General features: G+C 47.8%; 2 protein-coding genes across 8 annotated transcripts in view; one reads left to right on the plus strand and one right to left on the minus strand.

Moving 5' to 3' along the window:
* The window catches only part of TSFM (Ts translation elongation factor, mitochondrial), a 44,882-nt gene that overhangs the window by 8,735 nt on the left and 12,286 nt on the right, over positions 1–23,861 (minus strand). For 2 of the 7 annotated variants that reach the window (XR_004351789.1, XR_004351790.1), the window contains exons 5-6: positions 22,402–22,489; positions 13,440–13,549 (exon numbers count right to left, since the gene is read on the minus strand). Coding sequence is in view for 3 of the 7 variants with exons in the window: in XM_032645851.1 (XP_032501742.1) it covers positions 19,694–20,100; positions 22,402–22,489 (495 nt within the window). In the remaining 4 variants the exon portion in view is untranslated. Of the gene's footprint in view, positions 1–9,536; positions 9,991–11,353; positions 12,465–13,439; positions 13,550–19,505; positions 20,101–22,401; positions 22,490–23,861 lie in introns of those variants that run through there. The other 5 variants (XM_032645851.1, XM_032645849.1, XR_004351791.1 and 2 more) reach the window with 4 other exon arrangements.
* On the plus strand, positions 2,262–18,844 carry AVIL (advillin). Its single transcript, XM_032645848.1, has 19 exons — positions 2,262–3,194; positions 4,562–4,636; positions 5,318–5,514; positions 6,930–7,038; positions 7,131–7,241; positions 7,502–7,704; positions 8,166–8,244; positions 8,373–8,471; positions 9,151–9,304; positions 9,407–9,507; positions 9,989–10,126; positions 10,231–10,389; positions 11,180–11,359; positions 12,832–12,977; positions 13,087–13,231; positions 14,701–14,889; positions 15,515–15,583; positions 16,737–16,853; positions 18,267–18,844. Exons 1-19 carry the CDS (start codon positions 3,129–3,131, stop codon positions 18,378–18,380), a joined length of 2,451 nt encoding a protein of 816 aa, XP_032501739.1. The 5' UTR covers positions 2,262–3,128; the 3' UTR covers positions 18,381–18,844.

Raw genomic sequence — 23,861 nt, forward strand, 5'->3', positions numbered from 1 at the left:
ACTAGGAGCCTTGAAACTCAGAGCCCGGCATGGTTCTTGGCACATAGTAGGCACTCAGATATTGACTGGGCTGATCTATGACCCCAAGGGAGACCCCAAGGGGCAAAACAGAATGACCTAATAACTCACTCCAGGCCCTTCTCCCAGACTTCCCCTCTGAGAAATGCCCAGGAGCTTCTCGGGAGGCGCTTGCCAGCCTGGACATCCCATGCACTCGGAGGGCGGGGGGCAGCCCCAGCCCCTGCTTCCTGTCATCAGTGTAATGCATTCATATCTACAATATGGCAAATTTCATATCCTCCCACCCTCTTTCCTGCATTATTGATGGGCTGTGCACTTTTAAAAAATCAATTAGATCAGGGTGTGGAGCTGGAGTTAAAAGAAGCCTTTAAAAGTCTGCTCTTGTTTTTGCTGTTTTGAATAGGAACAGATACAGCTTTCTCTCTGGTTTGAATAAGTCAAGCTCAGGGCTAGGTTGGCTGTGATTGGCCAGGACTAGGAAAATGCGGTTAGGATGCAAACGCAAGCAAATATAACCCAGTGTATGCGCAGTCATTACTAAGGTAAGGCAGCAGGACCCGGAACCTCCAGCATTGGGTGGTTCCTCAACAGTGCTTACCCGCCAGAAAACTGGGAAGACTGCTGAGAGAGAAGGCAAGGTAAGTTCTATTTGGTTTATGGATGCACGTCAATAGAGCAATTTTACTTGAACTAGAAAGAAACAAAAGAGAGGAGATTAAAATTTCCTTGGCTTTGTGTTCTCGGATGAGGCTTTTAAAGGGTTGAACCAGGAGTTTGTGACCAGTTTTGCAAACTTCCTGCTGAGAAGTCAAGGTGCTTTTTAGAGACCACTAAACACAGGACACACTTTCAAAAGCTTGGAAAGATTCACCCATCTCAAAGAGATGGTATGGGGCAAGGCAGAAATTTAAACCAGCTTCCTCTGCTTGGGGTCCATTCCTAGGAGCATTGGTAAGAATTAAGGGCCACCAGCTTTTAGGCTGGGATTTCAAAACTGCACCCCGCCCAGCGGTTTGTGCAGTGGTCTCAAAGGGTACTGAGTTGATAAATTAGGACTTGAGGAGGAGGGAAGGAGAGACTGAGCTTTGGGGGACTTTGCTCAGTCCCCCAATCACATTTCCTGGGTGTTCCAGTATGGCAAAGTCCCTGCTTTGAGCATGTCCTCTCCTGCATTTCAGGGACCCTGGCCCAGTGAGCATTTTGATTGCCAAGTCCCTGCAGGAAAATGGGACTGCTTTTGGCCTCTGGACTCACAGTTCTAATTAGTGCCAGCTGGTTTGACTTTTACCAGGTTTACTCTTACCTCTCTCCAAGGAATGAATTCCTTGTCCCCTTCCCCTAGTTGGGTCACAGCATTTGCCTTTATTTATTTATTTATTTTTCAGCATTTGCCTTTAATGACAAATCTAGGGTCTGAAGAAAACCTGAACAAATATTTCCTGGCAATTCTAAGCAGCACAGGGTGGGGCAGTGCCAATTATCAAATTAAATCCTTAAACACTGGCAGCTCCACATCACTGCTCTGCTTTAGTCCTGCTGTAGCAGTAGACAAAGAGAGTTTTTTGTTTGTCTTTTCTTTTGTTTTTTTTGCCAACGTCCATACTGGATAATGGCACATACTCTCCAAACCTGGGTTCATCCACCAAGGCTTAAGAAAAGAATGGCCAGACATGCTCCTCTTAACAAGCACAATATGCCTCCAAATAGCAAAACCCCAGATAGTCCTTTCTGGGTGGGGTTGTTTTTTCTTTGTTTTTCTTTTTCTTTATCCTATGTAACTTCGTCAAGCCCTTCTAATTTTCCTTTGCCTCTTGGAAGCATTCATCAGTGATGTGTATCAATCAGATTGCAAGCCCCTTGAGAGCAAGAACCAGGCACGAGGGGCTTCCCTGGTGGCGCAGTGGCTGAGAGTCCGCCTGCCGATGCAGGGGACGCGGGTTCGTGCCCCGGTCCGGGAAGATCCCACATGCCACGGAGCCTGCGTGTTCGGAGCCAGTGCTCCGCAACGGGCGAGGCCGCAACAGTGAGAGGCCCGCGTACCGCAAAAAAAAAAAAAAAAAAAAAAAAAAAGAACCAGGCAGGAATTTTCATTATTTAAAGCCTGTGTGGCCATGGACATGTGTAGGTGCTTAATAACCCTAGACACACTTCGAACAGAGATGGTACACAATCCATACTTCTCTTTACCTCTTCCTCCCTCTCCCCACCCTGTCTGTGGGCGGCCACAGCACCACTGTCTGGGTCTGTGTGGGAGGGGCCGGGGGGAGGATCTGCCCACAGGCCACGCCCACCTGCCCCTGCTGGCACCCTGAACTCTTTGTCCCAGGCCCAGCCCTGCCATTTTACTTTCCCTCTTCTGTGAGGCACAGGGAATATATTAGTCATGTGACAGAAGCAGAATGGGTTGTCTGAGTTTTAGGATACTTTACTTGAAAAAGTCTGGGAAGTAAAAGCTCAAATTGTTGACTGTGGAGAGGACCTGGCAAGCAGGGAGTCTGGGAGAGTTAGAGGGACTGGGAATGAAAGAAGGAAACCCAGTTTGGAAATACTTATTCCGACCTAAGCTTTTCAATCCCATGTGCCACTAAATTTAGGTAAGTTAGGAAGGGCTGCAGTACATCACAGAAACTAGAAAAGAGCACAGATTTTAAGATCAGGTATGGATTTCATTCTAGTGATACTGAGTAAATTATTTAACCTCTCTGAACCTCAATTTTCCCACAATGTAAGACAAAGAAAATATACTCAGCTTATGAGAATTAAATGAGAGAACATAAAGTGAACCAACACGGGGCTTAGCATATTTGTCACCCCTTCAGTAAATAATCATGGCTGTGTCATCAGAGCTCTTAACAAGGAAAGTGGCAAGTGGGAAGCAGAATTTCCGGTGGGGATCCCTGGGCCAGCCAGCCTTACGACATGAACTTGGACAAGTCATTTTCCGCATCACTGTGAGATAGTGCAGAGATGCACCACAAGGACACAGCAGGATGGCTGACAAGAGATTGGGAAGTGAGTTAGGAGGAAAACTGGCTGGATGACTGCTGTGAGAGGCGTCATCTCCGTGCTTGCTCTGTGATGTTTCAGTCCCAGGAAGACAAAGCGCCATGTCTCTGAGCAGTGCCTTTCAGGCTGTGGGCAACGACCCTGGGATCATCACCTGGAGAATAGAGGTGAGCTGGGCTGGATGGGGGCAGAAGACTCTGGTCTGCTGAAGGCCCTCCACGTGCCTTGATCTCCTGTCTAGTTCATCAACAGTGAGAGGCAGCTCCAAAGGGCACGTTTTCCTATCCTTGACCCCTCCTGGGTGCTCAGAGCAGGCGGGTGACAGGTGGAGGAAATGTTCTTGGCCTTGGAGAGCAGGGCTCCAAGCAAAAATAGGCTTGCCTTTTATCTAGCCATCGGCACTTCTAGAGTAAATGCCCTGGAGAGATGGGTGGGGCCCAGGCCCACCCACGGAGCCCTGAGACACCTGGCCGCTTCTGTCAGGACAATGGAACCTGTCTTGCACGGGGCACTCTGGCTCCTGCAAGGTGGTAGGAAGATTTGGCGGGTACAGCACAGATCGGTGCCCTGCTCATCCCTTCTCCCACTCGGGGCTTGAGCCCCTCTGGCTGACCTCGAGCTCTAACGGTCTATAGTTGGGAACCGCCCTGGCCTGGCAGCCTCACCCCACCTCCCTGCTCTGAGCCCAGTAAGTGGGTCTGCTGCAGAAAACCCAGAGATGATGCCCCACCTCACCATCCTCCACCACGAGGGGGGTCACAGCCCCCTAGCAAGCAGCTCAGAGCTTGTGAGAGCCCAGGTCACTCCCACTGTTTTAAGGCTCCCGGTTTATTTAAAAACTAATAGGTACTAAAAGAGTTACGCAAACTGTGGGATATTTAACATTTTTACATTTAACACATATTTTACACAGAATACACTCAAACATGACTGCAGGCTTACCTACTAGGAGGTATGATGAAAGTCCACATCTGAGGCCATGGGAATGGCTCTCTTGGGACAAGCCACACATGCTGGTGACAGGTGCATCAGGGCTCCCACCCAGACTCCAAATACAGAGCCCTCGGCAGGGAGCCTGCACATGGCCGGCACTCCCCCCAAGAGCCTCACAGAATCCTGGCTCCCCATTCTGTCAGAACTTGGCCAGCTCTGGGTGGTCAGAGTCAGCCCTGGAGGCACTCTGGTGCAGCGGCTCAGAGACAGGCTTTTACTTGAGGGCTTACACCCAACTCTGCAAAGGACTGAGGCGGCGCACAGGCTCTTCACAGTGTAGCAAGATGAGGCCGGGCAGGCGGTGCGAGGAGGATGGGGTGAGGACAGGCACCCGGATCCAGACCCAGGGCCGGGCAGGTGGAGTTCAGCAGAAGCCAGAGGGGTGACCGCGCTAATCCTGTGGCTGGCTGCCACGCCCCGTGGGGACATCTCCCCACTCTCCCCTGCCGCCTGTGTCAAATGACGGCGTGCGGGGGAGGCCTGGGGGGGGTCGGGGGAGGAGGGAAAGAATGCAGCCTATACACACCCCTTGTCCTTCCAGAAAATGGAGCTGGCACTAGTGCCCCTGAATGCCCACGGCACCTTCTATGAGGGGGACTGCTACATCATCCTCTCGGTGAGCACCATGCTCTGGGGCCCCACTGGGAGATCTGCCCGTGAGGTTAATCTGGTATCCATCTTGATTCTTCCTCGCTTTTATATAGAACAGGCCTCCAGTTTGACTATCAAAGGGTTTCTTAGGCCAGGGTTTTAAACTTTGCATCAGAGGGTATGGGTGTGGCCCTCAGTCTGAACCTCAGCGAGTCGCCTACAGCAGCACTTCTCGCTCTGGGACCCAGACCCCAGATCACAGTGCTGTGAAGGAAGGCCAGGTGGATACAAGGCCACCTCTGGCCTCGAAGTACTCATCTAGCGGAGGAAACAATCTCCCACATGGACGGCACTGACAGAGCCATGCAGGTGGACAGCAGCGCTGTGCCAGATGTGCAAGCGCAGGGGTGCGAAAGAGCAGCAAGAAAAGCCTGCAGTCCAACCCGGAAAAGATCCCCATTGGTCTCTGTTTATTTTGAGAACAATAAGCTGTCAACATTCCCCAAATGTGGGGAGGGATTTGCGCTGCCAGGGCTTGAGCCACAGAGGAGGTCTGCACCCGGGCCACTGCAGGGAGGGAGAGGCCCCGAGCCTGCCAAGGGCAGGACACAAGTCACCGTAGGCCATGTTCTTCCCACGCCAGAAGGGATAGCAGCGAAGGGGAGGCGAGCTGGCCCCTGACCTGATCTCTCTGACTACATCCCAGACCCGGAGAGTGGGCAGCATCCTCTCCCAGGACATCCACTTCTGGATTGGGAAGGACTCCTCGCAGGATGAGAAGAGCTGCGCAGCTATCTACACTACGCAGCTGGATGATTACCTGGGGGGCAGCCCCGTGCAGCACCGGGAGGTCCAGTGCCACGAGTCCGACACCTTCCGCGGCTACTTCAAGCAGGGCATCATGTGAGTAGCTATGCACAGAGCAAGGACGTAAGCGCAGTTTACCAAAGAGGAAACCAAAAGGGCCAAAATGTGTATGAAGAAAGTCATCAGAGAAATGCAAATCCAAACAAAGCCATCATTTCCGCCTACTAGAGCAGCGTAAATCAGAGAGCTGAGGCGCCAAGTGTCGTTGAAGCTCTGGGGAGACAGGTGCCCTGCTGGTGCAAGTGAGAACTGGCCCAACATTCCGGAGAGTAGTCTGATGCCACTGGGGCAGATCTCACCCCCGGCGTGTGACCCAAAGGAGCACTCTCACCTTCCCAGGTCCACAAGGGCACATGAACCAGAACGTTCACATTAGTGGTGGTGGGAAGCTGCAGGCAATGTGGACAGGAAAAACACTCTGCGACACAGCGGAGTACAATGCCACAGCTGGAAGCAACAGATTAGAGGCACATCTGACATGTGGACAGACCTTAAAAACATGGGGCTTAGGGAGCACAGGTAGAAACAGGCTTGAAATATAGAACAGAATGCCAATTTCTGTTTTAAAAAAAATACATAAACTCAAAACAACAGGCCACGTTTTACCAGAATGAAAATAAAAAGACTGATGTTAAACTGTTAGAATGGATGCCTATGGCGGGGAGAGAAAGGGGGGTAGGGTATACAGATAAAAGGGAACTTACTACAAGAGAGGGGTCTCATAAAGGCCAGTGGTGAAAACCTTCCACAAACTGAGGAGCTTGATTACCTCAAAACTTTGCACTTGAGATTGAAAAGAAAAAGGAATTCCAATGAGCTTGACAGTTCTGAGGCTGGTCCAAGGCCAGCTTCTTGCAGGTCAGCAGTCCCCACTGAGGACCTGCTGGGCACAGAGCACCACACTGAGTCACCAGGGAAGCCTCTGCTCCCCGTGGCTTTCTGCGTGCCCTTCACGTATGGGACCCCTGGGGGAGGCTGGGCTGGGGTGAGGGCCAGGGGCGGGAGAGCGGATTCCTGGAGTGAGATGGTTTTTAAGGCCACGGTGTCATTAATGTTTCTGCTCCCGCCTGACTTGTGCCCCTCTCCCCATCACACGCGACATTCACACAGTTTCTAGAACGAAACAAAAGAAGTTCTTCTGTGCTCTGGGGACTTCATCAGTGATGCACCCTCTGTCTGGAGAACTAGTCCTCTGGTGGTTGGTTTCTACTCTTTTTTTTTTTGGTTTCTACTCTTAATATCCCAGCTCAAATGTCAGTCCTTCGGAGAAGACTGCCCTGAACACGCTGTCTGAGTGCACCTCTGTGGCAGTGGTGACCAGCATCTATGTCTACCTGGCTCATTTACTGTCGTCACCCACGTGGGCAGAGGTTGCATGTGTGTGATCCACAACTGTCTCCCCAGTACCTAGCACATAGCAGGTGCTCAATAAATAACGGATGTTCCCTCAGCTACAAGAAGGGGGGTGTGGCCTCCGGGATGAAGCACGTGGAGACCAATACCTACGATGTGAAGCGGCTGCTGCACGTGAAGGGGAAGAGAAACATCAGGGCCACCGAGGTAAGTCCTGCCCCTTGTCTGTCCTGGGCCCAGGGCCTCTCCGCCTAGCACCTAAGAACTCCTCCTACATAATGTCTACCTCTCCCCTGCAGGTGGAAATGAGCTGGGACAGTTTTAACCGAGGTGATGTCTTCCTGCTGGACCTTGGGAAGGTCATCATCCAGTGGAATGGCCCAGAGAGCAGCAGCAGGGAGCGTCTGAAGGTGTGGCCTGTTCTGTTGCTCCCTCCTTACCCCCCCCACCCCCCCCACCCCCCGCGGGGCCTCTCGGGCTTGCACTCCCTCAGTTGCCCTTTCCTCCTTCTTTCCTCGGGGGCTCTTTCCTGCCCTTCAAGCCAGACCCCTGCCTTTGAGCAGCATCTGTTTCAGAGACAGGCCATGTGTGTGAGCCTGCGACTCAGCATCAGGGTAACTCCTGTGTCTGGGATCCAGGCTGCTCCTCCGGTCCTCGGGCTTCTTTACAGGCTATGCTCCTGGCAAAGCATATTCGGGACAGGGAGCGAGGGGGCCGTGCTGAAATAGGAGTGATCGAGGGAGACAAGGAGGCGGCCAGTCCAGAGCTGATGAAGGTCCTTCAGGACACCCTCGGCCGGCACTCCATTATCAAGCCTGCGGTCCCCGATGAGATCACAGATCAGCAGCAGAAATCAAATATCACGCTGTATCAGTGAGTAGCTAAGCCTGGCTGCTGGCTGGAAGCTGGGGTAGGGGGAAGGTGTCCCCCCAGAAAACCAGCACTTCTGCTTCGCTCCTCGTTTGGGGTGCAGGTGACTGGCTTTCTTTCAGTCTTTTTCAAATGCAGCTTCTATAAGGAGCTCGGTGTTCCCTGAGCAGCTACCATCTGCTCTTGTTAGCAACTCTTCCTGGTCTCTGGGGGAGACCATTCCTTTGCTCAGATCTATATGTGGCTAGGGATGTGGACAGGATAACGTTCGGAAGAGAGATGCACAAAAGTCTCCTCCACAGAACACAGTCCATCACATTCCTGTCTGCATTCAAGCCATGCCTGTCGCAAGAAGTTGAACTCTACCCAGAAACTCCATTCTAAGACAAAGCCATGCAATATCAGATTGACTACACGATGCTTTGTAGAAGACAAGGTACAGGCTAACCTCTCCCCTTCTCTAGTGTCTCAGACTCAGCTGGGCAGCTGGCGGTCACAGATGTAGCAACGAGGCCTCTGGTCCAGGGCTTACTGAACCACGATGTAAGTAGAGCTTGGGTGGGCTTGGCTTGGGGTAGCCAGACCTGGCTTCAGAGGCAGACCCTAGGGAAAGGCCTTCCTCATGGTCTTGGGCAGGAGTAACCACTTTTATCCCTGACCGTCTGCTTCAGGACTGCTACATCCTAGACCAAAGTGGAACCAAGATCTATGTGTGGAAAGGAAGAGGAGCCACAAAGGTTGAGAAACAGATGGCCATGTCTAAAGCTCTGGTAGGAGCTATGGATGTGCAATATTGTCCAAAAAATTCTGTCCATAACACATCAGATGTGCTCAGACAGCCATATTAGGCCCCAGAGTATAGAACATCGCAGTTACATACATAACTTCAAAGTCAGACAAACTGGGATTCAAATCCAGCTTTAATGCCATCTCCTGGGGTTGTTGTGAGGATTAAGTAACATTTATAAAGCACTCAGAACAATACCTGGCGCACACACCTGCTCAGTAAAAGGTGGCTGTTATTATTGAAGGAGGTGTCACATATCAAGGGCAATGGCCCTGTCCTCAAGGAGCTTATGACATTGTGCAGACCCATGCAGATGAACCAGGCAGGATGCACTTACAAAGCAAAAAAGGGGCAAATGAAGGTGATACAAAGTCAGTAGAGTACAGGAGTGCTGAAGGAACACAGAATAGAGGATCTTACAAAAAAAAAAAATCAGTAATAATCATGACAGGCCAATGAAGAGATGTCAAAATGTTCTACTCAGTCCTTTCCTTGAGGCAGGTAACTTGGTCCCTAGACAGAAGTGAGTTAGAATTTGACTCTGACTCTGAGAAGGGAACAGTCCTACCAACTGGCTTCACAGGGTTGAATCACCAACCAACTCAAGAGCCCAGTGCACTCCCGGACTGACCTGTCCTTTGGGTGGGGGGGGGCACCCACAGAACTTCATCAAGATGAAGGGCTACCCCAGCAGTACCAACGTGGAGACCGTCAGTGACGGTGCCGAGTCAGCCATGTTCAAGCAGCTGTTCCAGAAGTGGTCAGTGAAGGAACAGACCGTGGGTCTGGGGAAAACGTTCAGCGTTGGTAAAATCGGTAAGATTGCCCCCAGATCGTGTTTTCACTGCCGGGACTCTGTAGAAAGGCAGGCACAGGTGCTTTTTGCTCACTTGGCTTCTCCCAACCCCTTCCGTGCAGCTAACGTTTTCCAGGATAAATTTGATGGGACTCTGCTGCACACCAAACCAGAGGTGGCAGCCCAGGAAAGAATGGTCGACGACGGCAACGGCAACGTTGAGGTAAGCCCAGTGACCCACATCCCAGGGTAGGCGGCAGCACTGGCCCTCCTGGCTGCGCTGCTCTACAGAAGGGACACGTGATTCCGTGTCTGCTTTGCTTTCCTTTCCACCTCTGGCACCTCAGGACTATTCAAAGAGGTGTCTGAGTCTGCAGGGTTTTCCCACAATTCTTCACGGAAGTGAAAGGTAGATACTCCAGTGTGCTATCAATAACTCACCTGGCAGACATATTCAAATCATCTCTGAGCCATGATGGGGATGCATCTGACCAGGGACGATCCAGTTCTTGGGATTCAAATCATGCAAATGTGATAAGCCCTCACCACTGGAAAGAAGCACCAAAGGGGGAAGGTGTACTTTGAATGGACGTTAGTGCCTCACCCACCTGGATTCTCTGCTAAGCATGGCCCAGTTCCCTCCAGGTAGCTGTTTCTTCACGGGACTCCCATCTCTGGGGAACTGTGTCTCCGTCTATGCCTAGGTCTGGAGAATTGAAAACCTGGAGCTGGTCCCCGTGGAGCATCAGTGGTATGGCTTCTTTTATGGGGGAGACTGCTATCTGGTTCTCTATACGTACGAGACGCACGGGAAGCCGCACTACATCTTGTACATCTGGCAGGTAGGCCTGGGGCAGCCTCTCAGCTTTGGATCCTGGCGCCTCCTCTGGCCACTGAGCTAGGGCCAGGGGTGGCAGGGACCCATCGCACCCGCTCACCACTACAGGGCCGCCACGCCTCACAGGATGAGCTGGCAGCCTCGGCATACCAGGCGGTGGAGGTGGACCGGCAGTTTGATGGGGCCCCTGTGCAGGTTCGGGTTACCATGGGGAAGGAGCCACGCCACTTCATGGCCATCTTCAGAGGAAAGCTGGTTATCTTTGAGGTGAGAGCCCTCAGATAAAATTCTACCATAAGCAGAATGCTCAGAACCAGCAGGTCAGCAGGAGACTACAGTAGAGGAGAGGAGGGGTAGAGAGCAGGGCTTGGGGAAGACATAGCCAAGAAGGGGGTAAATCTCTCTAAAGACACCGAAGTGAATCCCAACTGCCTAGGGCTTCAAGTCCAAACCACTGCCTAATTCGTGTTCAAGGTCTTTCATAATCTGACCCATATTACCTGTGCAGGCACATCACCCTCAGCTCCCTAGCCTACACACTCCACGCCAGTCAGGTGGGTGTCCTCGTTAGACCTCACATGTGCCATATCATTACCTGTCCACCTCCCCCAGAGAATGTGCCCCGTCAGATTCAAGTTCCATTTCTTCCATGAAGCCCTGGCTGAAGCACTACCAGGAATGTATAATGTCACATGTTTGATATACACAAGTCTGTGGTCAAGTCCTAGTCTTGTCATTTATTAGCCAAGTTTCTAAGCCTGTTTCCCCATCTGCACTGTGGGATAATAATACCTACTTCACAAAGTTATTATGAGGATCTATAAAATGATGTAGATAAGGCACCAGCAAAGAGCCTGGCATGTAATCAGGGTCTCATAATGAAAGCTAATACTATTGGTACCATAACTCCAGCTCACCTCAACCTCTCCCAGTTAGCCTAGACGCTCCTTGAGGGCAAAGACGGTGTCAAACACATCCATGTTCTCCACTATGCTAGACCAGTGCCCGGCGCACATGGTGCACCTTAGTTCCAGATGCTGCTTTTCTCTCTCTCTAGGGTGGGACTTCCAGGAAGGGAAATGCCCAGCCCGATCCTCCGGTAAGGCTCTTCCAGATTCAAGGAAATGACAAATCTAACACCAAAGCGGTGGAGGTTCCAGCCTTCACCTCCTCCCTAAACTCCAATGATGTCTTTCTGCTGCGGACCCAGGCAGAGCACTACCTGTGGTATGGCAAGGTAGGATGGCTGGCCCAGTGGTCATACGAGCCCCTCAGAGCCCAGCCCTGCACCAACCCTCCTGTCAGCAAGGGCAAAGGAACTAAAGAGTGGGCTGGAGCAGTCCTCAAAAAAAGGAGCCCTTTCCTAAAGGATCTTCAAAGGGACTGACAATGTTCCCCACAATTAGGCCTCTAATTAGAAACTCACTAACACACTGCTTACATCCAGGAGACCCTCCATAAACCTCTAAACACATGGAGGCTGGATGCAGGCTGGATAAGTCAATCTTTCCACACCAGTTTAGTGGACTGTAACAGGACGGCCATGAACACTGAACAAAAACACTAAAAATGTGATTTTTGTCAATTTAGATTGCATCTGCATTAGAAAGCACTAAAATTGTTTTGCAAAAGAGAATTGAACAGGAAAAGATGCTCAACATCATCAGTCATTAGAGAAATGCAAATGAAAACCCCACTACACACCTATTAGAATGACTGAAAAAAAAAGATAATATCAAGTGCTGGTGAGGGATGTGAAGCAATAGGAATTCTCACACACTGCTGGTGGGAATGCAAATATGGCCTTTGGAGAACAATTTGACAGTTTCTTATAAAACATACACGTACCGTATGACCCAGCAACCCCATTCCTGGGTATGTACCCATGCGAAATAAAAAACTATCTTCACACGAAAACCTGTACACAAATGTTTATAGCACCATTATTTGTAATCACCAAAAACTGGAAGCAAACCAACTGGAGGAAGGATAAACAAACAGTGGTGCATCCACACAACGGCATACTACTCAGCTATGGAAAGAAACAAGCTGTTGATACCCACAACTGCAAGGATGAATCTCAAATGCACTATGCTAAGTGCATAGTGCACCAGCACAGGGGCTACATAGTGTATGATTCCATTTATGACATGCTGGAGAAGGCAAAACTATCATGATGGAGAACAGATCAGTGGTTGCCAGAGGTTAAGGATTCAGGGAGGGTTTGACTACAAAGGGGTAGGTAGCCCGAGGGAAATTTTTTGCAGTGGTGAGATGACTGTTCTGGTTTTGTTGTGGTGGTGGTAGCATGATTCTATGCATTCGTCAGGAGTCACAGAACTCTACGGCAAAAAGAGTGAATTTTCCTGTATATAATTTTTAAAATACACTTAAATTTTCTCTTAAAAAATAGTCAAAGGTAGGTGCTAAAGTTCCAACTGAAAGCAAAACAAAGGTGACTTGTCAATATCCACTGTGGGTTTCAGAGTTTAGTCTTGTCCTTTGCCACCACTGTTTTCCTCTGTGCCCCCGCCCCTTGCCCCCTGCCCTTCCCAGCACCAGAACAAACCTATCTATCTCCCCGTCCTGAGGTACTGTGGCTTGGTAGATGATCCTGGCTGCACTGAGCTATTAGTCTCAGACACTTTTTTCCCACATCAACATGCCTGTGTGCAGCTAACATCTGTGTTCTCCCCACCCCACTCTCAGGGGTCTAGTGGGGATGAGCGGGCAATGGCTAAGGAGCTGGCCGGGCTTCTCTGTGATGGCACCGAGAACACAGTGGCTGAGGGCCAGGAGCCAGCTGAGTTCTGGGACCTGCTGGGAGGAAAAACTCCCTATGCCAATGACAAAAGGTACAGGACGACAGCATCCCCTCCTCTTGGCTCCCCCTGCCTACAGACTTGTGAACTGCACATGATTTCTAAGCAGCTCAGTTCCTCTACTAAATGGACTGTATTGCAGACTACAGCAGGAAATCCTAGATGTCCAGTCCCGTCTCTTTGAATGTTCCAATAAGACTGGCCGTTTCATTGTCACTGAGATCACAGACTTCACCCAGGATGACCTGAACCCAGATGACGTGATGCTCCTGGATACCTGGGACCAGGTAAGACAGCCAGAGAGCTTGGAACAAATGACAAAGATCCTCAAGCTTTAGGCTATTTTTTGTGTAGCACCTCTCCCCAACCCCCCCACATAAAGCCAGGGTAGCCCTGGACCATCCCCAAGCCAATCAAACATTTGTCAGTGGTGACCAAAGGAAGAACCTGCTTTTTGCCAGGGCTGGAGAGACTAGAATGTTGTTTAAAACTCACCATCCTGGGAATCTTCCCACTTTGCTTTAGGAAAATCACGCCATTCTATCATCATGCACTCCATTCTCTCAGGACCAAGGGCAGCAGGCTCCACACCCAGGGATATGGGCCTTTTAGGGAACAAAGGGATATGAAAGCGTATCTTCAAGGCCACCCCTTCGCCACATCCCATTTTCTTCAGTTTGGCTCAGCAAACATACTCAACACCTTGTCTGTTCTAATCACTGTGCTGGGTGTGGTGTCACCAAGGCCAAGGGCCTCATCCTACTCTCAGAGTTTAAGGCTGAGCGGGGGTGGAGGAGACCGGACATAGAAACATCATTTTAGTATGAGGGAGGTATGTATGAGGTGCCATGGGAGCACAAATAAGGGGCACTCAACACAGTTTAGGGGCTCAGTGAAGACTTTCTGGAGGAGATGGCTCCCAGACTCAAAGGATAAACAGGCATTAATCAGGTAAAGAGGGCATTCAGGCAAAGGAAAACCAAGGCATGAATAGTCTAGTATACAGGGAACTACAAATAGTATCGTCAGAGCATAAGACAGAGTTAAAGAGCACGCTAGAGGTGGAGCTAAAGAAGTAGGGGTGGGCCTTACCTACCACGTCAAGAAGTTTGAAATTCATCCGGGAAAGCTACTGAAATTTAAGCAGGCGAGTGACATGGTCAGACTGTGCTTTAGATAGATCACTCTGGCGAGTGTAGTAGAGGAGGGATGGCTTGTGAGGAAAAAGACTGTATGTTGGGAGACCAATCAGCAGACTACTGTCCTAGTCCAGTAAGAGCAGCTGCTGGCCCACACAGGAGCTGTGGAGTAGAGACAGAGGGATGGTGACAGACTGGACAAAAGCATAGGAGGTAAATTAGCTAAGTCCTGGTGTTACGGAAGGCATTTAGGATGACTCCCAGGTTATTGCCTTGGGTGACTGAATGGACACCATTCACCAAGAATGGAGACACAGATACAAGTTTAGAAAAGAGCTACATTTGGGGGGTGTTACACTTGACGTGCTTGGAGTCAGCCAAGAGGAGGTGTTTTGCAAGAAGCTGGATCCAGGAAGCTAAAGTTCAGAGAGAGAGAGTTCAGGACTGGAGATGTAGATTGGGAAGATCCATAAATCAAAATGAATCTGAGAAAAGCTTTACTCTGATGAGGCTGTGAACTACTGACAGGGAAAGACAGGGCAGCACGTATGATCTAGTATTGATACTTAGCCCTTGGTATGAGCTCAATAACAAATACTCAATCTCTACCACAACAGGTGTTCTTGTGGATTGGGGCTGAGGCCAACGCCACAGAGAAGGAGAGCGCTCTTGCTACCGCCCAGGAGTACCTGCACACTCACCCCAGCGGCCGCGACACCGGCACACCAATCCTGATCATTAAACAGGGGTTTGAGCCTCCCATATTCACAGGCTGGTTCTTGGCCTGGGACCCTCACATTTGGAGCGTAAGAACAGAGAGGATCGGGAAGATGTTCTTACTGCCAGGGCGCTCGGCACTAAGAGCTCAGTGGGATGGCGGGGTACTCAAGGGCTGAGTAAACCCAGGACCGCATCTCCCCCACTCCCTCTCCCCTCCCCGCTTTTTACTTTCCTTCTCTTTCGCGCCCACCAGGGCACTAAGTCCAGTTAGAGAATTCACAGCTTGCCTCAGGAACAAGCAGTGTGTGAAAACGTAATAGTTTATAAAGTATATCCACACACATTACTTTTTGAGCTCTACATCCTGATAGCTAGGGAACAGTTTCCTGTGTTAACAGATGAGGAATCTCAGAGGAGAAGTTATTTGTCTGAAGTCACAATTATCCAGCGGAAAGAAGCCAGGTTTACTGACTCCTAGTCAACTGCTTTTAGTATGGAGCATTGAGGGGCCACCAGCAAAGAATGCAGACCATGTTTAAGTACCTCCCAACCCTGCATAGACCCAGAAGGGGGGATTTTCGTTTTTGCTTATCCCTGAAATGTCTTCTGTCCCCTGGCTTTTTTGCTTCTCTCGAGGGTACAGACCAGGCCTGACATGTCCCTCCCCTATAAGCAGCATCTCATACTGTATTTTCTATTTCTTATTTTCAGGCAGGGAAATCATATGAACAGTTAAAAGAAGAGCTGGGAGACGCTGCTGCTATCACGAGAATCACTGCTGTGAGTTTCTTGGAGGAGCTATTCACAGACAACCAGAGCCAGAGAGAAACAGCAAATGCTACAGAGGCAACATGGCCAAAATCCTATCATGTCCTTCTTAGTATGACTCTGGTGGTCTATTTTGATATGAAGATTGTTTTAATCAGTAGAAATGCAGGTCTCAGAGCCAAGTTCCTTATTTTACTGCCTTCCAGAATTTAGAACAGACTTGCCGTTTAAAAAAACAATGAAAACAAAACCAAATTTTATTATTCAACTCTCTCTGTCATTCAGGACAGATTAAACTTACTGTTAGTATTTTTCAGAAATAATAAGCTTCTAACCCACATGATAATGTTTATCAGTTTCAGACAGGGGCGTCCACAGAAACTCAGGCCATTACCCCTATTTTTTTGTTGTTGTTGTTGGTTTTTGTTTTTTGCGATACACGGGCCTCTCACTGTTGTGGCCTCTCCGGTTGCGGAGCACAGGCTCCAGACGCGCAGGCTCAGCGGCCATGGCTCACGGGCCCAGCCGCTCCTCGGCATGTGGGATCCTCCGGGGCACGAACCCGTGTCCCCTGCATCGGCAGGCAGACCCTCAACCACTGTGCCACCAGGGAAGCCCTTTTACCCCTATTTTAATGGCCAAAAGAAGTGGAGCTTCTGGCCAGGAATCCAACAGCTCTTTAACATCAGGACAAGTACATGGCACCACTGTCCAAACCATCTGGCAGTTTTGTCCTTTGTGCTGTACACACTCAAGATTTCAAAGCTAATGGCAATGTAGCATCTTTAAAAAGTATTTAAAAGAAGTATGACTTGAATTTGAAGTCATTTGAAGACTGGAAATGTAGAGCCCAAGTAAAAGTACCAATAGAAGGAATGTGATCACAGTATTTAAATGATGTTTAAGCAAAACATCTACGCCAAACTGGCTATACAGGACTTACCTTAGACTTACTGAATCACTTTCCCAAGAAGGACCCTAAAATCTGAATATTTTAGATTCCCAGATGATTCTGACATGCAGCCAGTTTTGGGGACCATTGTTCTAAAGGATGATTATAAAGTATGAAGTGGTAAAAACCAAAATTTAAATATTATAAACACAGAACTTCAACGGCACAGACCTGAAGAGTCTTATCCAGTGTCTACATTCTTATCTTCCCTAGGATATGAGGGGCACAACCCTCTCCCTAAATTCTGAGCCAAAGTATTACCCCGTAGAAGTTCTGTTGAAAAATCAGAGTCAGGAGTTGCCTGAGGATGTGAACCCTGCCAAAAAGGAGGTGAGTGGCTGCATCTGACGTACGTGGAGCTCTCCACGAGTAAAGCACCTTCTCAGTATACAGCCTAGGACAGATCTGGAACACTGTAAAGCACTCAATAGACATCTGAATCACCCAGGAGCTCAAGCCGAAAACCCAGGGCTCCTTCTTGCTTTTTTCTCACCTCCCACATCAATCCATCAGCTAGCTTCCATTCACTGCTCTCCATCTCTCTGCTGCCAGTACGGTCCAGCCATATGGACCACTGCCATAGGCCCCCAACTGGTTTCCACCCCTGCCCTACAATCTGTTCCCCACATAACCACCAATGGGCTTCTACAACAGATGATACTTTTCTATTTAAAACACCCTGAATGGCTTCCCACTACACTTAGAATCCAAAGTTCTTCTGATGGCCTCCAAGGCCCCAAACAATCTGGCCCCTGCCCACCTCTGATTTCACCTCACAGACCGCTACCCTCTTCACTTCCCGCCCTTCAGCCGGTGGCTGTTTTTCCGTCCCTCGAACAGGAGCCTTTATGCTTGCTATTGCTCCTGCCTGAAAACATTTTTCTCCCAGATCATCAGACAACCAGCTCCTCCTCACTATTCAGGTCTCAGTTGCAATGCCACCTCCCCAGGAAGGCCTCCCTCACCACCTATAGTCCCTTTATACTGGGTCACCGTCTATCTGCCCCACTCCAGTGATACCCTCAAGAGCAAGGACCTTGTCTGTTTTGTTCACGCCCACGTTCTCAGCTTTTCAGCATCTAGAATGGTGCCCAGCAGATCACAGGCACACCTTAAGTTTCAGCTGACTGAATTAACAGTCATGTTGAATGAACTAATTTATTTCCCCCTTGAAGGGGAAGGGCCTCTGGATTTTCCAGTGTCTTATCTAACCAACTCTTAAGTATCTGGGCTGCAACTTTCTTGAAAACAGAGACCATATCTTAATAATTTTACTTGCACAGTAAATATTCATTAATCATTAATAAATAAATGTTAGGAGAATTTTATGCTCTCATTAAGGTCCACTTGATCTTGCATTTGAAAATGTCCGGATAAAAAATGGCAGGTAAGGGCAGAAAGCAAGGAAAACCATCAATTTAGTTCTCCATTCAGCCAAAGCCTAATGTTCAGAATTTGTACATAATATATAACCCATTTCTTGTCCTTCTGGCAAGACACTGGTGCCAGGTGGGACTGTGCGCAAATCCAGCCAGGGCTTTCAGAGGCCAAGGTGGGACTCCACAAGCCAAAGAACTCTCCAATGAATAATTTAAGTCTATTAAAAACTTTCTGAAGAAATCGTTCTACTTCCCCTTTCAGGGAACTACCTGGGACTCTCTCTTGGCCCCATTTCCCCGACCCCGTTAGCACTGACAGGTGCTAGGTCTTCCTTCTAACTAGAAACTTTGTCTTCTCTCTTAGAATTACCTCTCTGAACAGGACTTTGTTTCTGTGTTTGGCATCACAAGAGGGCAATTTGCTGCTCTGCCTGGCTGGAAACAGCTCCAGATGAAGAAAGAAAAGGGGCTTTTCTGAGGCAAGAAGGCATCTGCCTACTGCGAGACCCCAGGAGAAAGGAGATAGTGCCAGTACCAGGAAAGAATTTCTCTACTAATTTCTGCCTAACATCCAGCTACTTAATGTTGATACAGTAGGCTCCGCAAATCACAGCATGTTCTCCATTTTTCTCATCCCTGCATTCCTTAGTTGTTATATACCTAAAATGTTAGCTACCCACTTTTTAATTTTTGTGGCCTCAGCACAAAGCACTAAAACTGCAGGAATCTGGAGAAGTCAAAAGTAAGAGAACAAAAAAACTAAGTTTAAAGTGTTTAATATTGGGGCAAGGGCCTGAGTTTGTTTTAAATCTTAAGATCGGTATTTCCTATTTAACCCACAAATCACTGAAGTTATTCACATATACACCCTGAAGTCAAAATCTAAATGCTCAGAATTGTATGTGCCAGAGATTTTAAAATTTTCCAAGATGATACCTGTAAGAGCAAAAGGGAGTTTTTTTCAGTATTTTGGGTCTGCCCATTATGATAACTATTTTGTTCTACTGGGAGAAATGTCTCAGTACTGGGCAAGTAAAGAGGCACTGCTGAGTGAGCTCTCTGGATAACTGGAATCCCTGTTGACCTAAGAATGCCAAAATCTGCCTTACAGCTGTCCAGGAAACCTCAGTCCCCACCCATCCCCACCCCACTATCCAGAGGAGAAACAGGGCCATGTGTTATTAATTTCAGTAATGAGGACAGAATCAGTGTGTATACCACTGCAGAGAGCCTTCAAAGCACGCTATGGACATCCACAAATGAACCACATTTTCCAGACAACTCCAAGTTTGAGTCAACAATTCCAAAGAATCCATGTGGCACAAGTAATGTAACTGGGGAAGTTCCAGGATAGAAGCATAGTCCAAAGCGTCACAAAGCAAAACCGAACAAGAGAGTTCTATGTCACAGGAGTAGGATGGAACAAGGTAGACATTTTAGGGACACCATAATAAATCTGCATTGAAGGGGGCAGCAGCACAGTTGGTGATGCCTGTTCTCCCAGACACTGTCAGTCACTTCAGTGAGACCCACCTGTCGTTTTCTAAAACCTGTCACAAGTCAGGCACAAAAAAGCTAGACCCAGCATTACACAAACAAAGAAAAGATTCTACTCTCTTTATTATATACCAATTTTATTTAATAGCTTAACCCATGAAGTATATAATTTCATTATAAACTCAAATGAAAAACAAATGCTGGGTTTGAAGAGGCTTAGGAAATAACTCCTCTTTGTAATAATGTCCAGAGTTAAGAATAAACATTTTCTCCTGGGCCAAAAGTCTCTGGAACCTATTCAGCCTCTGCTGCCTCTTTGCCTTCTCCACATTCAAACCGCACGAAGTCTACTACAGACACCCCTTGGGGCTGCACATACTGTCCCAGTGTGATGGAGGGATCCAGCAAGTACGGCTGGGACAGCATCTTGGTTTCTGCCTCTCCCGCAGGCTCATCGTCCAGGGAGCCAACAGAGAGAGGAGCCATGCCCACCACATGCTGCCCAAGGCGGCGGCCAAGGTCTTCAAGGTTTGCTTTCTGCTCAGACGTCTCGCAGATGACCAGGGCCCCATATTTCCCCAGAACCAGGTTGTGGAGCGAAGGACTGTGCATTGCCCCATGGACATAAGAGCCAACATAGAACCCAGCTGGCACCTTCACCCATGCAGCTCGTTTAAGAGTCATGTTTTCTCCCAGCTTCCCTGTGAGAGAGCAAAAACAAAAAACACACTTCCAGAATATGATGCTCGTGGTAGTACCAAAATATGCACAGAAGCAGCCAAGTTTGGGAGACAGTCCTCCGCATTTACACCGTGGATGTGCCACAGAGGGAGAGATACCATTTTCAGTGTAAACAGGAAAAGGGGTGTGGGGGGAGAGGGTGGGAGAAATGGAGTGAACACCAACTAGGTGCCATGCTGGTATTTAGAAACACAGGCTCTGGTGTCACACATATCCTGGGCGCGGGTCTCAGTTCTGCCTCTCACTGGCTTCGACCTTAGGCAAGTAACTTAATGATATAACCCCATTTACTAATTCATCAAGCCTTCATTTTCTCTTCTGTAAAATGGAGAGGATGCCACTTAAAATAACCTGAAAACAGGGTTATCCGGAGAAATAAATAAGATGTGTAAAGGAACTTATTACAGTATCTGCACATAGTGAGTGCTCCAATCTGGCTATCATCACTACCTTAAACTCAGGCTTAGAGAGCTTAAGGAAGCTGCCTAAGGCTACAGAGCTAATGTATGGCAGAGCTGGAATTAAAACTCAGATCTAGGGATTTCCCTGGAGGTCCAGTGGTTAAGACTTCGCCTTCCAATGCAGGGGGTGCAGGTTCAATCCCTGGTCGGGGAGCTAAGATCCCACATGCCTCATAGCCAAAAAACAAAAATGTCAAACAGGGCTTCCCTGGTGGCACAGTGGTTGAGAGTCCGCCTGCTGATGCAGGGGATACGGGTTCGTGCCCCGGTCCGGGAAGATCCCACATGCCGCAGAGCGGCTGGGCCCGTGAGCCATGGCCGCTGAGCCTGCGCGTCCGGAGCCTGGGCTCTGCAACAGGAGAGGCCACGACAGTGAGAGGCCCGCGTACCGCAAAAAAAACAAAAACAAAAACAAAAAGTCAAACAGAAGCAATACTGTAACAAATTCAATAAAGACTTTAAAAATGATCCACATCAAAACAAAATCTTAAAAAAAACAAAAAACAAAAATAACCCCCTCAGATCTGACTCCAAACCAATTGTTTTTTCCCACCAAATCACCATCCCTCCCAAAAACCACTATAACTGACACAGACAACTCCTGATCATCCACTGTATCAGGGAAAAGTCCAAAACTAAAAGCCCCAGAAAATCCAAAGCCCCATGTCATATGGTGGTTTCAGCTTCCCCTCAACAAAAATTAAAAGATAATATTTTCAGAGTTATTTATAAGAACCAAAAACAGATTCTAGGATGCTATCCCCTCTAACACAAGTCCAAAGAAGCCAAAAGGTAGGTAGGGGTAGGAGAATAGACAAAGGGGTCTGGGTAAATATCCCTGAATTAGCCATTGTTATAACTAAAAGTCATAAAAGGGAAGTATCCAGAAACCAAAAGGAATCTTAAAACAGCTCAAAGCATCTACCCAATAGTTAATTCCCAGAAACTGGCAAGGCTGAAACACCCAATTCTTCCAGAATTTCTTAATAAGTTCCATACACGGCTGTCTATCTAATTTTTCAACCATGACTCACTGAAACATCATACATACTTCAAGATGACCTGATAAAAACAGAATTGATGTCCTGACTGGAAACATCAGATGAGCAGTAAATTCCCAGCAAGCTCCAACCCCAGCCGTACCTCCCTCCTTCCATCAAGGACATGTACGAAGAAGGCAAAATCCCTACTACTCCCACTGCCAATGATCCAGATACGGCTCCTATAGCCAGTGGTTCTGAAAGAATGTACCTTCACAAATTCAGGATCAGATTTTTTTTTTAAGAGAGGACAAATTCCTAAACATGATGCCCTGAGATACTCCTGGATCCCTTCATAAAGAAGATGAAATGACCTCTGACGGACTATTTCCTTCATAGTGTACAGAGAGGTAGTCAACCGGAGGTCAAAAGGCCATCTCTGCCTAAAGACATGCTTTGTTTGGTCAGCACAGTGATGCCTACTAATTTTAATTAGTTGCAAACAGCTAGAAACTAAATTTTTTTTCATACAAATCCAAATTCTTTTAAAGGAATTTAAAAATTCTGATGACACTGGGATCCCATTTCCCTCAAAGTAATAACAGGTGGCTTGGTAATGGTTTTCTTCAGCAGAGTGTGAGCTTTTCAGGGCGTCCACTGCTCACTAATATCTAACACACAACCCACCTCTCGCAATCAGATTATCAGACCCTTGAAGGAACTTGACCTTGTAATTCTTGATCTAGATTTGGAGGAATACCAAAGATACCAGGAGATCCAGTTATTAATCTCCAGTTTCCAGATCCTTACAAATACTCACCAATTGCTAAGGCCAGCTGATCCTTGAGACAGCCTTCTCTCTCACGCCCAGCTGGAAGTTCAGAGAGCTCAGAGGAATTCAAGAAGCCCTAAGTGCACAAAGAAAATGAACACGAGTCAGTCTGTATAATTAAAATTACCAAGAGACTAAGCAAAAATATAGTCTATTTCTCAGAAAATGATTTAAGACAACTAAGTATAAATAGATAATGTTTTCATTAAGCCAAGAATGTTAAAAATTGCTAAGCACTCCACCCCCAATCCCATCCCAATCTCTGGCCTAACTTCTTAGAATGTAGTTTCCTAGAAATCAGAAACAATATTTTCATACAATCATAAAATGTTGAAACTAAAAGGTTTGTAGATTGTTGGTAGGAATGAAAAATGGTGCAAATCCAATGGCAGGGAATTGGACAACAGCTAACAAAACTACATACACTTTTAAAAAAATAAATAAAATTAAAAAACAAAACAAAAAACAAAAAAAAAACTACATACACTTTTATCCTTTGACCCTGCAATCCTATTTCTAGAAATTTACTCTAATACACTTCCAACAATACAAAAGTACATAGGCACAAAGTTATTCATTGAGCAATTATTTCTAATCGTAAAATACTGGGAAGTCTAAATGTCCAAACAGGCAGAGTCTGGCTGAATAAACCACAGTACAGTCACAAAATGGAATACTATGCAGCTGGAAAAAGAGAGAGAAAAAAAGATGGTCTCCATGAGCTGCTATGGAGTATTTCCAGGATGTATTAAGTGAAAAAAACAAAAGAATACATACCTATTATACCAACACTTGTGTAATAAATATTTGTGTAAATATGCTTATTTTTGCAAAAAGGATAACCAGAAATTAGTGGAGATGGTTATCCACAGGAGTGGACAGGAATGGGGTGGAAGGGAGAGGAGGGAAGTAAGACTTGTGTATGTGGTTGGCGGAGGGGGGAGGAGAGTTTTAACTTCCAGAACCTTGTTAATGTTTTACATATTCAAAAATAAAATTAGGGGCTTCCCTGGTGATGCAGTGGTTGAGAATCTGCCTGCCAATGCAGGGTACATGGGTTCATGCCCCAGTCCGGGAAGATCCCACATGCTGCAGAGCGGCTGGGCCCGTGAGCCATGGCCGCTGGGCCTGCATGTCCGGAGCCTGTGCTCCGCAACGGGAGAGGCCACAACAGTGAGAGGCCCACATACCGCAAAAAAACAAAAGAAGAACAAAAACACCCACAAAAATAAAATTAAATTAACAAGGATTGGGGGTGAAAACAAACACTGACTAAACAGAAACAGAGATTCTAACTGTATTTCAAAGGAATAACACAATCTCAAAAGGGGGAACAAAAACTAATCCAAGTTACTTTCGATACAGTCCTTTGGCCACATAACTTCAAAGTAAGGACAAAAAGAACATCAAAGAAATCTTGAACTCCTTAGTAGGTTTGTTATTTGCAG

This window comes from Phocoena sinus, chromosome 10 (genome assembly GCF_008692025.1).
Source record: "Phocoena sinus isolate mPhoSin1 chromosome 10, mPhoSin1.pri, whole genome shotgun sequence".
NCBI classification, from domain to species: Eukaryota; Metazoa; Chordata; class Mammalia; order Artiodactyla; family Phocoenidae; genus Phocoena; species Phocoena sinus.

What these genes read in the sequence shown, in the direction of transcription:
- AVIL (XM_032645848.1), top strand. Translation starts at nt 3,129, where the DNA reads ATGTCTCTGAGCAGTGCCTTTCAGGCTGTGGGCAACGACCCTGGGATC. An exon ending in CCCTATGCCAATGACAAAAG is followed by an intron (nt 12,978 to 13,086) that starts GTACAGGACGAC and finishes ACTGTATTGCAG; the next exon opens with ACTACAGCAGGAAATCCTAG. An exon ending in GGGACCCTCACATTTGGAGC is followed by an intron (nt 14,890 to 15,514) that starts GTAAGAACAGAG and finishes TCTTATTTTCAG; the next exon opens with GCAGGGAAATCATATGAACA.